This window comes from Charadrius vociferus, unplaced genomic scaffold (genome assembly GCF_000708025.1).
Source record: "Charadrius vociferus isolate BGI_N301 unplaced genomic scaffold, ASM70802v2 scaffold185, whole genome shotgun sequence".
Lineage (NCBI taxonomy): Eukaryota > Metazoa > Chordata > Aves > Charadriiformes > Charadriidae > Charadrius > Charadrius vociferus.
The window spans coordinates 4,415,226-4,427,948 of record NW_009648955.1 but is presented as its reverse complement, the minus strand read 5'-3'; the positions used below and the strand labels follow the sequence as shown (position 1 = coordinate 4,427,948).

The following is a 12,723-nucleotide window of genomic DNA, read 5'->3' as shown; positions in this document are numbered from 1 at the left end:
TAAATAAGTACCAAATATTAATAGACAATACAATAATTTCTTATTTTCCTGATGATGAAGACAGTTTTCTGGTTTGTGTGAAGCACCACAAGTCATCCTGGGTTTCCTGTAGGACTGCGAGCTGGGGTGAGTATGAAATGGGCAGGACAGAGCCAAGTCAGAGACACTCTATGAACTTCAGCAATTTTCATCCATTTTCCTTTGAATTACAAGAAATATTAAGGTTCTGTCTTCCAGGGGAATATTTCTCAGTAGAATATGTTTACCTGTAGCTTTCAAATTTCAACCTTATGCTTTTGTTATTAAATGAAGCAAGATTGTAGGGAGAGATATTTTTTTTTAAATTTTATTTATCTTTTATTAGACCAGCTCATATTGTTGGATAAAAACCAGACAACTTCCAGGTGCAGAAATCCATCTTCAGTTTTGAAACAGAAGCCAATTTCAAGCCAAGTGTAGGCTGGGGACAATTGTTTTGAGTTTAACTTTGTTATAGTGATCAGCTGAGCAAATAGAAGATTTAGGTGTTCGACACATTGAAGCAGATGAAGATGTTAGTGATGGTAGAGGTGATAAGGTTGCAATAAATGTGTCTGAAATAGCTAACAGAATCCAGGAGTGCTGCTGCTATTGAAAAGAGAGTTGAGTCAAGGGACAAGAAAACTGAATGGCAGAAATCTGGACAGGTGCGATTCACCAAATCCCAACTGCACGCTAAAAAATTTGGAAGAGATTGATTGAATTGCAAATCAAAGCTTCATTTTTATAGGAACACAAGAAGCTATAGGGGTGTCTTTCAATATCACATCCACAAGAGTGACTGACAAAAAGTAGGTGAGTAAAAAGTTTAGGAATTCCTTAAGTTTAGGAGTTTCTTAAAGCTATAAAATTTGTAATTCTCTAAGGGCAGGACAGTGAGCAGTCCAAGCTGGTTACCCTGGGATCTCAATGGTGAAAAACAGGTGCACTGGAAAGGTGACTTAATCTTGTATCGAAATAGGTGTTCAGGGCTATTTCTCTCCATTGACTATAAAGGCACTCTAGAGGGAGGTTTAGGCAGTTAACTTCTGAAGTGGACCTCTGACATCTGAAGTGAATTTCCCTCAAGCCTCCAGGACTTGAAAACACAATAGGGTTGCAGGGATGGCCTTGAGCACCGACCCAGGACTGTCTGCATTGCCGGGGGCTGTTCCCAGTAGGCATTTGGATGTGCACCTCCACTTTGGGAAAGGAAGGGAAGAGTTGAGTGGATGCAAGCCCAGTTGTGCTGCTTGGCCTTGGTAACAGAAGGCAGAGTAGGACCTGTCTTATTTAGCCAGCATCGACACAGACTGTCACCTGGAAATGAGGACTTACAAGCCCCTAAGCCTTAAAAATCTGCACCCTGGTGCAGTTTTCAGAAATGCCTCCATTGCATTAGCTGTACTCTGAAAACAAGATGAGATCTTGCCAGAAATCTTATATTTAAAAGGTAATCCTTCTATATTTATCCATGCATTCATTCACTGGGCATTAAATTCAAATGGAGATTACTCTTTTAAGTGTTTGCATAGATCTCTGCTGCTCTTTATTTTGTTATTCTTTGCTAAAACAATGCCATTGCTGTAGAATTATTTTATGTTTTTTTAAAAAAGTATTATTCTCCAGTTTAATGAAAAGCATTAGAAAACCTTAGTAACTCTTCCTTTTTTTAAAATTAGATTGTGTTCACTGAAAACTGCAGCAAATGTCTGGATGCTCGGTATTTGAGTTCCCCAGGAAACTCATACAGCATTGAGTTATTGCTCGCGAGCTGACCTTTCTTTCATTATATAAGAAAAAAACCAATCTTTATGAAAGTCAAGTTGAAGATAAGATCAGCATGGTGGGCTGGTAATTACATAAAGTAATGTTCCATCATTAGATAAAATGTACAGTTGATCCAATGGCTTAGATGTGGGCGAGGAATATGATCTAGTTTTACTGGTATAAAAGAAAGATGCAACTTTTTCATACATCAGTTTCGGGATCATACATCCGAGCATCAGGAACAGCTCACCTTTAAATATCATCCTGCAGTTTCTCGGCTGTCTGAATCATTCTTGTTGAACAGGGGAGGTAATATCTTTTAAAATTTTTGTTGCTGTTAAAGAGGAACAATTACATTTTTTTTTACATTCTCTTTCCCTTCTTTCCAAAAGTTTTCTTCTTCTTCCATTTTCTCAAAGTTTTTCCTTTGAAAATTAACTTAAAACCTTGTGTCAGGACTAAAACATCGGTGCTTGGGGTTAAACTAGCTTTGTAAGTAAGAGAAAATGAGGTTCTAGAATTGTAATGCAACTAAATGGTAATATTTTGTTATTTCTGATTGAGTCCATTAATGCTTCATCAGTAATCTTGTCTTTTTCTCCTGGTCAATGGTATTGCTGCCGAATGTCAAATGTTACACAATCTGTGGCACTAACCCATGTTTTAGAGTCTTTAAATTGCCAGTCATGATTAAATATGTTAAAGGAAGGAAAAAAAAACGTGAGTCAAGATTTCTCAGTCGTCAGCGGTTTGCTAATGCTGTGTACATGACAGCAGGCTGCAAGTGAAGCTCTGGCACTTGGTAGTTCATTGTTGCTGTGACACAGCCGTACCTAATGGCCAAGCGTCCCAGAAAGTAATGAGCACAGTGTGCAAAGTGTTTAACTGCTGTTGGATGTGACAGCACCACTGTCACTCTATAGAGGATTATAGAGGGATGTCCCAAGTTTATACTGAAAACGTTAGGTTATTTCATACAATCAGTACTAAGTGCCTGTCGAACAAAGCTTGCTGGCATGTTTGATCTGGTGGAACTTGACTTGAATGTAAAGACATCCACAGAGTCCCAGGCGTACCTGAAGAGAGAAGCTGTTTGCAAATACAGGTGATTGCCTGTCTTTATGATGGTAACTGGTAATATGTTAACTGATTCACAGAAAAAGACAAGATATTGTAAACAGTGAGGTGAGACTTTTAACTGCTGGGGAAGACGTAAAATTACCATCTTTCTAAAGAGCTGCTGAAATTCATGTGTTATACAATGCTCTGGTAGTTTAAGAAAGATAATAATAGAGCAAAATAAAAGCTTCCTTTGATTTGATGGTGAGATGAAATGAGTAGTGTAGACACTAACTGGGTTACCAGCATGGGCCCAGTCAAAAACCAAGTAAGACCATCAGGCAAAATGGCTGTTGCATTGTAATAGAGAGATCACATCTGGGTTTTATTGACGGGTATCTTTGGTGGTTTTGGCATGGGCCTGACAGTCTGACTCAAAAGTGGTGCAAAACAGTGGTGGTGCAATTTCAATGCCCCTTTTGGTTAATGTAATTTAGACAATTTCTCTCTGGGATTGCCTCAAACCTTTATAATGTACCAAATCATATCATTATACATTATTAGAAAAATTAGAATGCCACTGTACCTTCAGCAAAGAATAATAATCAATCAAGAATAATCAAACAAGGGTTGTGGTATTATTCCTGTGGCTGGCATCTTATTGGAGCTGTTGGAGCATCTAGGCTATCAAAAGGCTCAGGATGATGTGGAAAGAGGTCTTTGGAAAAGCCTGTCTGTCTTCTGCTGGTGCATGAGCTCCTCCAGCTAGCTCCTTGCACTCTGGGGAATGTCCCCTTGGATGGAGCAGGTCTTGATGTTAAACTGTGGGATTGTGACCCAGTGCAGGCAAGTCTGCCAGCAGTCACACTGCCAACCTCTATGGGGCTGGAAAGAACATATACAGTAAATAACCTTAAAAGAATGTATTTGCTGGATGGAGGGATCCAGCCAATTTATTCAGCACAATTCCATAGATGCGGCTGAGCTCAGTTCAGTTCCCAAAACGTTTGGCAGGACCATAGGAGGCTATGGATCTAAATGGTGATGGACCACCTCTCTCCTGCAGAGACAGGTTACTCTTGTCAAGGGAACAGGCGCGGAGAGCTGGCAGCTGCTTCTCAGAAACCTGAGAGCCATGTTCAGCACTCCCGTGAGGCAACCATGTTAACAGCATCCCCTTTCCTCTTCCACCTGTTGGCTCATGTCAGAAGACTGTTTGTTGTACTCAGGTGAGTTTTTGGTAAAAGCCCAAGCAGAGATGAGTAACTACAGGTTGCATTCAGCCTACATACATACATACATACATACAACTGGCTTTTTGATACCTCTTCCAAATGCTTCTTTCCAGTGCTTCCACAATTGCTGCCAAGGTTTTTTCTTCATGTTCATTATTGACTGCTTTTAACTCCTTTATTCTCTTTTTTCTGGCAGCATGGACTGACTCGCTGGGCAGGTGGGAGGTAGGAGGCAAAGTTACCCAAGGCACCCAACCCGTACCACCCATTAATTACAACCTCATTGGCCTCTTAGTCATTCAGTTTAGCTGGGCTTAAGATCAGTCTCTCACCTCTATTTTTGATGTCTTAATTAGAAAAAGGCTTATTTCCACTTTTGTGCCTTCATTCGTTTCATCGGCGAGCATTGCATATCTGTCTTGCTCATAAACTTTGTTTCTTTCCACTTTGCTAACCCCAGCCAGGCAAGGGCCATGTTCTTGTCATCCTGCCTTTGGTCTCAGCCTCGTCTGCCTGGGCATGATCATTTTCTGGTCGCTGCAAGGATGGAGCTCTCTTAGATTTTGTTTCCTGATTTCAAAGCTACCTTGTAGGGCCTGTGCTCTGCTGCCATCTGAACGGCTACCTTTGATGACTGCGGTGTACATCTGTTTTATCAATAAACCAAGATCTGCTGACTTGTGCGTAGCAGCGTCATGTCCCTATATATATCACTGGGAATTTGTGCAGCTATGGAGCATCCCTCTGCTAATCAATACTCTCTTTGCATGTATCCCAGTGCTCCAGGTTCACTCTCAGATAATGATACCAGGCAAGTGGCTTCACTCCTTGGACCAACTCAGGTTTGCCTCTCCCTCCAGATGTGAGCAGGCATTATTTGAACGTTTGCATCATTGTGGCAGTCCTTGCAGCAATTCTGCTGTGTAGGTGCAAAATGTACAAAGAAATGAGTTTCCATTATGTGAAAGCTATCTTTTTTTAATTGTACTTGACTTTCTACCATCTTTCCTGGTTAGGGTTAGCAGTGCCTTCTCTGGTCAGTATAGCATGCTTAAATAGCCTCTACACCAAATCTCAAGATCGATTTCTTTGTTGCTGACATTATTGTCCTTCTCATTTCCACCTCATTTTTAGAAATATTTGGGGCCACAATTCACAATTTGATCTGTCCCTTGAGAATATTTGTCATGGAGTATCAGCATTGACTGGTATATGTGGAAGAAGAGAAGCTCTTAAGTAGTTAAGGATTGAATGCTTTTTTTTTTTTTTTTTTTTTTTCTGCTTGCTAAGCACAGTAGCTTTCAGTTTCTAAAATGTGTATCTCTGTGTTGTCAGCTTGGGGCCTTATGGGCCTTATCCTGCACATCAGTCAATCGGTCATTAGCACATCGTGCTCTTGTGTGACATTTTCAGTCTTTTAAAGTCAAGGGATCCGGTCATCTATGAAGGCACAGAAGAAACTGTTCAAAAGATCCAGTTGCAAGCATCTGGTGATGCCTCAGTGCTGTGGTTTGGGCATAGCCCAAACAAGTTGAGGGGTTAGCTCCAGGCACAGCCTGGGGAGAGGGGGTTACTACAGAGGTGTAGAGATCTGCATGATCAGATAATGTTTCTGAGAGGGCAGGTAAATAGTTTGGAGATTAGGGGCTGGTGGCTTGGGATGCTGCCTGGGGTGCTTGGCTGAAGCCAGTCAGCAACAACTGGGGCCAGTGAGCCAGGCGCTGCTGCACCACCACAGCCACACACCCTCTCCTCAGGGTGAAGGTGAGCCATGCTCGGCCCACAGTCCCTCACAGGACAGTCTGCAAGGGCAGGGAAAGCCCCCCTGTTGAAGTATTCTCTGTGTTTCAGCAACAACAGCCCCCCAAAACTCAATCATAGAATCATAGAATGGTTTAGGTTGGAAGGGACCTTGAAGATCATCGAGTTCCAACCCACCTGCCATAGGCAAGGCTGTCCCGGCCAGCTGGGCTGGGTGAAAGAGTGCTGCTGCCTCTGTCACCTGTGCAGGTGGCCCGGGTTCAGGAATTTAATACTTCACCATCCTTTATATGTCTCTTTTCTCCATGGATGCAATTGCTTCACTGTGGGATAGAAGTAATTCCTGTTCATTTCTAAAGGAAGGGCTCAGGTCTATTCTTTGGAAGAAAATAATTTTTAAGGGGGAAATTCTGTTTTCTGAGTGAGAGAGTGCACCAAACCAGTTTTTGACTGAGCACAATGAAGTTATCAGTTCCATATAGGGGCTTAGTGCTTGAAAAGGCTTGAAAAGTTACAAACTTGATGCCTGAAATACTACATTTTAATACTGACAAGAGCAGAAGTGAGGTTTGGTATTTTGTTTTATGTGTTCATAGCTCATATGAATCCAAGATTTTTAAAAGTACCATTAGTTGACCAGGTGTTTATAACATGAAGATCTGAAAAAGTGTGCGGCAATTTTAACCTTGCTCAGATCCTGCCTGACTTTCCAGTAAGGGAGGTCCTCCCAGGCCGTGCCACAGGCACACAGGAGTTCTCTGGCTCAAAAGAAACACCAGTTTCTTATGACCAGTTTATGACCAGTTTTTTGTCTCTCACCAGGCCAGTACAAAATGCTTCAGAATAATTTTAAAGGTTCTGTGGTAATTACCAAAAAGCATCCTGCCAATCTCCAAGTAGCCCTTACTTAGTATATCTGATGTTTGGATAGAGACAAAATTGAAGTTCCACATGTCCGTCCACACCCGTCTATCTCCCTCGCCCCCCGGAATCTTACTGTGAATATTAATGAAAAAAAGTAAATTCATTTAAAAAAAAAAATCAAGCTGAGAATTTGGGATGATATTCATACAGTTGCAACATATATTCTATGTCTTTAATGTTATGGTTCCCCCAGTTATTCATATCAGAGATATGCATTACCCTGCGGTATAGATTTGCTCTGGATCAAATATAACCACACAACTGCATTTCTGTTGAATTACCCAGAGAACATGTGATATGCTATTTATGGCTTCTTCATCTTGTGTGCTAGCTGTAGAAAGACAGATGCGCAGTGCCACATGTAGCCTTTAATCTGATGAAAAGATTTTTAAAAGTTTGAGCCGACCAGGGTTTGTTTCTGCCAAACCGTCTTTGTGTTACTCACAACCCAAAATCCAAGTTGCTGCATCAGCAAAACGAAGCCTAAAAGAAATCTCGGTCCAGAAGGTTGTAGCGATACTGAACTCCCTGAGACTCCCCTGGGACTCCCCTCACCCTGTGTTGACCCTGGCTGGATGCCAGGTGCCCACCAAAGCCACTGTATCACTCCCCTCCTCAGCTGGACAGGGGAGAGAAAATATAACAAAAGGCTCGTGGGTCGAGATAAGGACACGGAGATCACTCAGTAATTACCATCACGGGCAGAACAGACTTGACTTGGGGAAGTTAGTTTAATTTTTTACCAATCAAATCAGAGTAGGATAATGAGAAAATAAAACTAAATCTTAAAACACCTTCCTTCCACCCCTCCTTTCTTCCCAGGCTCAACTTCACTCCAAATTCCTCTACCTCCTCCCCCCCAAGCGGTGCAGGGTGATGGGGAATGGGGGTTATGGTGAGTTTATCACCCAGTGTCTCTGCCCCTCCTTCCTCCTCAGGGGGAGAACTCCTCACACTCTTCCCCTGCTGCAGCGTGGGGTCCCTCCCATGAGAGACAGTCCTCCACAGACTTCTCCAACATGAGTCCTTCCCACGGGCTGCAGTTCATGAACTGCTCCAGCGTGGGTCCCCCATGGGGTCACAAGTCCTGCCAGCAAACCTGCTCCAGTGTGGGCTCCTCTCTCCACAGGGCCACAGGTCCTACCGGGAGCCTGCTCCTGGCGTGGGGTCCTCCATGGGCTGCAGGTGGATATCTGCTCCACCGTGGAACTCCATGGGCTGCAGAGGGACAGCCTGCTTCACCATGGGCTGCAGGGGAATCTCTGCTCCAGTGCCCAGAGCACCTCTTCCCCTCCTTCTTCACTGACCTCGGTGTCTGCAGAGTTGTTTCTCTCACATATTCTCACCCCACTCTCTGGCTGCAGTTGCTGTTGCACCATTTTCCCCCCCCTTGTTAAATATGTTATCCCAGAGGTGCCACCACTGTCATTGATGATGGGGTCAGCCTTAGCCAGCAGCGGGTCTGTCTCGGAGCCAGCTGGCATTGGCTCCATCAGACATAGGGGAGCTTCTAGCAGCTTCTTACAGAAGGTACCACTGTAGCCTCCCCGCTGCCAAACCCTTGCCATGCAAACCCAATACACCTTGCACAATGCAGGTGGCCCTGGGGCTGTTTCAAGCCCTCCTGAGCTCTCTCTCAGCACCATGTCTCCTCTGATTCTGTGAAGCACAGTGTGTAGTGCCTCTCTAATTATATAGATGGGAGGAGTTTTCTCCCACCGAGGGACAGGACTGTGAAAATCTGTTTGTGGGGACTTTGGCACTAAAGACGTCATAGAATCATAGAGTCGTGCAGGTTGCAAAAGACCTTTAAGATCATCGAGTCCAACCATTAACCTAACACTGCCAGGTCAACCACAAAACCACGTCCCTTAAGCACATCTTTCAAATACCTCCAGGGATGGTGACTCAACCACTTCTCTAGGCAGCGTGTCCCAAAGCTTGATAACCCTTTCGGTGAAGAAATTTTTCCTAATATCCAGTCTAAACCTCCTCTGTTGCAACTGGAGGCTGTTTCAGTGTGTGGACAAATAATGTGATTCTTGATCCAGGAAATTATGTCCTAATGTGAAATTATTTTCCCTGAAATTAATCTTTCCATGTTCCAGATCTGCAGATTCCTTTGTGTTCTCCATAAACATTTGCTAGTTTTATCCAGTCTACCATAAATATTAGACAGTTATGGCATTTGAAGTTTATGTGCTGCGGCTTATGTTAATATTCAGGGAAAAAAAAGAAAAGTTGAGGCCAGAAAAAAAGGCACATTTTTGTTATTGTGATGAAGTCAATTTTCTGAGCCGATAAAATGCGCATCAGCACACTGCATTTTCAGTTTCCAATCCCCGTTCTAAATTGTCTCTGTTACTTGCACTAAATGCTGTATCAGTGTGTAGCCTAGATACTGCTACTGTACCCAGTGCAAAACGCTCCTTTAAAAATGTGTGTATTTGTATTTCCAGACAGATCATGGATTGCTACAGGAAGTATGCAGCTGTCACTTTGACCATTTTGTCTGTATTTCTGCATCTTCTTCATGCTTTCCCAGATGGAGAGTTTCTCATGCAGGGTAAGCTGCTTTCAGCGTTCAGAAATAGGGCAATTGCTCGTAAAGAGTATTAAACTTTCACATATTTTATAAATGTGGTCGTATATCTTATCGTTCAGTTGCATTTATTGACACTGAGATATGAAGGTGTAATAAATCAAGATAATTTTGCAATGAATATACTTCCTATTTCTTCTCTAAACTTGATTTCTCCAGGTCAAGAGTCTCCCAGATGACCATGTCCTCATGTTGACATGGATGATCTTAATCCTTGAAGTATTATAAAATAGAAACATTTTGGTTTCATGTAATCCTGAGACCTAAATGGCAACATAACATCAGGAACAGCAGAACCATAGCTTCTTTGCATAATGTGCAGAATATTTTTCCTCTGTAGATACCATAATATGGGAAGTTGGTGGTGCAGCGTTCTATGAAAGAGGCATATTAGGAAGGTTTTAGGTGCCTTTTGGAGGTTTGGTTTTGTTTTTTTTTTTAATTCAGCCTCAAAGTGAACATAGAAAAATGCGAGCTACAAAAATCTCAAAACTCTTGATAGCAGTCTTGCCTGAAAACAGGCAATGCCTAAGAAGCGCTACAAATCCTGCTGGTGCTATTTAACTATCTGTAGCTTGTAGGAAGGTTTCTAGGGACAGCTAGTGTAGTAGACATACAAAAAACCCTCCACAACTGTCGGCAAAATTAAGTTAGAAAACCAGAAAAGATGCAATAATGCTTGTGCCTTACCTAGAAAGCCACGCTAGTTTTACAGCCTAGTTTTGCAGAGGACCCTAAAGAGGGGAGCTCTGGTGTCTGTGCTTTCTTGTTCGGCAGATGTCGAGCAGGAGAATGTGGCCAGTGCTTCCTCTTATGCCTTCACTTTCCCTTTCTTTTTGAAAATGAAAATACAGCTGGAGACCAAGTAAAAGCCTCTTCCTTATATTTTTGTGGCAGGTTGCCCAGAGTGCAAGCTAGGGGAGAACAGATTCTTTTCCAAGCCAGGAGCACCCGTTTACCAGTGCACTGGGTGCTGTTTCTCCCGGGCCTATCCCACTCCGATGAGGTCCAAGAAGACCATGCTCGTTCCAAAGAACATTACATCAGAAGCAACGTGCTGCGTAGCAAAGGCTTTTACCAAGGTGAGGGTGTGAATGAGACCTACTTAAGCTTCTTTTAGGATGCAGTGTTTAACTGAACCAGTGAATATAAAAGAATATGTTTTTGCCAGAGGACATTGGAGAGCTGTTTGAGGGAAACATCCTTGGCATTTATATCCTTTGCGCTTGGCTTGTTTCCTTTTTCTAAAGAGGAAATTAAAGTGTCAGACAGTACTGAGTCTGATAGTCAGTTGGGATGTGGAAATTGATGCAGTGTCACTGACTTCAGTGAAACTATTTTGACTTATGACACCTGAAGTTCTGGTGGTGGACTTCTTGTCCCCTTGTTTTTAACTCTCCTGGATGTGCACCCTCCCCTTAAATGCTATGCAGTGTGTACTTGATGTTAAGTAGTCATTTCCTTTGCATCTTTCCTGCATAGGCAGGAGTTCTCTGGGAAGGTGGCTGGTCAATACTATCAATTACATATATGGGAATGAGGGACCAAAACCATCTGTGCTCGTTAGATTAATTGAGGTTGTGTTTACTTTTAATAATATAACCAAGAGGGAACTGTAAATGTGTGCAACTACTCTGAGCATTAAACACTCATCTGGAAGGTTCTCTTATAGAGAAAATCTGCTAAAGCTAATTATTTTGGGAGTGATCCAGCTCCAGGTGAAGAAACCTTACATTTGATGTAAGAAATGGTGAGCTAGTTGAAACAAGCTAAGGTGTCTATCCTGTGGTGATCTGAATCAGGCTCATTGAGTGCGTTGACTAAAGGCTCAGTTCAGTTACCCACTCAGAGATTTGGTGCCATTTGAGATACCCTGGGGTACTCAAGAAATCTGCTGGCAGACACAGGACACAAAAAAGACCTTCTGGAGTGGCAGCTGGAGGCTTGGTGGAATCCCCTCTGGCATCTCAACTAGCAATCAACAGCTCTGTGTGCTCAGCTGAACAGAGCTCCACTGGCTGTGGTGAGAGCACAGATACCTGACTTACCTATAGGCACCTACAGCTGAACCCATCCTGGCTCTTCATCTGAGTAGAGCATAGATCTTTTTCTAGACCACCAACATTATACTTGCCCTGAAGCAGCAACTAGAATTTGGTTGAGATTTAAAATAAAGGTGACTCATCTTGTTTGTGGTCTCTGTTTTTATAATCCCCATGTGAAATATTTTCAGGACACTTCCTGATTTTTCTGAGATTGGTTACTTGACACTTTTTGAAAATTAGACACTTTAAGAAGTGCCAGATTAAGGACACCAAACTATGTCACTATGCACATCACTATTGAAAACCTTCTCTTTACATCTCCAAAAGCCACTGATGATGCAGCTTCACAGGTTGGCGTTCAGAGGCAGTTCTAGTACAGGTGCCCCAAAGAGCCTGTGTACCTTGTGGTTAAGAAACGGGCTTCATACATATTTTACTTGAGAATGCTGGTGTTACTGTGTAATCCTAATTATTTGTTATATGTGTGTGTTTTCTTTTTTTTTTTAAGATTACCCTTAAGGACAATGTGAAGATAGAGAACCATACAGATTGTCACTGCAGTACCTGCTACTATCATAAATCGTAAAGCCTGTCCCTTTGTTATTGATCAAGGACAACGGTGAATGGAATATTTGTTTTTCAGCTTTTATTGCACCGCTGTGTAAAATCTTATGTTTTCTGGTCAAGACACTGGGTAGGCCTTTGAATAAGATGGATGGCTGTTTTATTTCCTCTTTGCTTCTTCATGCATTTAAGTAAGTTTAATTATTTCCATTAGGGATAAAATGCAGCACTTGCATGACAACTGAAGGCTTGATCTATTTTTAAAATAAACTGTCAGTTAAATCATCAGTGTTTCTTGAGGAAAAATGATGATTTACTAGCTTAAAACAAAAAAAAAGATTCTGCTGCAGTTAATTTCTAGATTTCTTTTTTTTTTCTGTGGGAGAGGGAGGGAAGGAGGAAGGGAGGGATGGGAAAGTGGACAGAAAAAGACGCAATAATTTCCCCTTAATCATGTAGTGATAGATTTTTTTTTGAAGACTCAACATTTTGTTTCTCCTGTTTCTCTTCTGCTTTTTCTTTACCTTGTGAGCAGAAAGTTTAAAAGTATATCATCTATGTGTGGTGCTCTGTCTTTCTGTGCCCTCTTTTATTTTTCTTTGAACTTAATCTCCTCCCAAATAGATAGATAAATGGATGCACAATCAGACATTATAAAGGATTGTACAGTTTCATGTAGCAATGGTGTACCAGAGGAGTGGTACAACAGTATTAGCTGTTTAAGGTATGCCTGAGCAGCACGGTG

General features: G+C 42.1%; 1 protein-coding gene across 1 annotated transcript; it reads left to right on the top strand.

The window, feature by feature from the left end:
- Nucleotides 1-1,998: 1,998 nt before the first annotated feature.
- On the top strand, nucleotides 1,999-12,332 carry CGA (glycoprotein hormones, alpha polypeptide). The gene is made up of 4 exons (XM_009887487.1): nucleotides 1,999-2,097; nucleotides 9,227-9,333; nucleotides 10,267-10,451; nucleotides 11,923-12,332. Exons 2-4 carry the CDS (start codon nucleotides 9,234-9,236, stop codon nucleotides 11,998-12,000), a joined length of 363 nt encoding a protein of 120 aa, XP_009885789.1. The 5' UTR covers nucleotides 1,999-2,097; nucleotides 9,227-9,233; the 3' UTR covers nucleotides 12,001-12,332.
- Nucleotides 12,333-12,723: the final 391 nt, after the last annotated feature.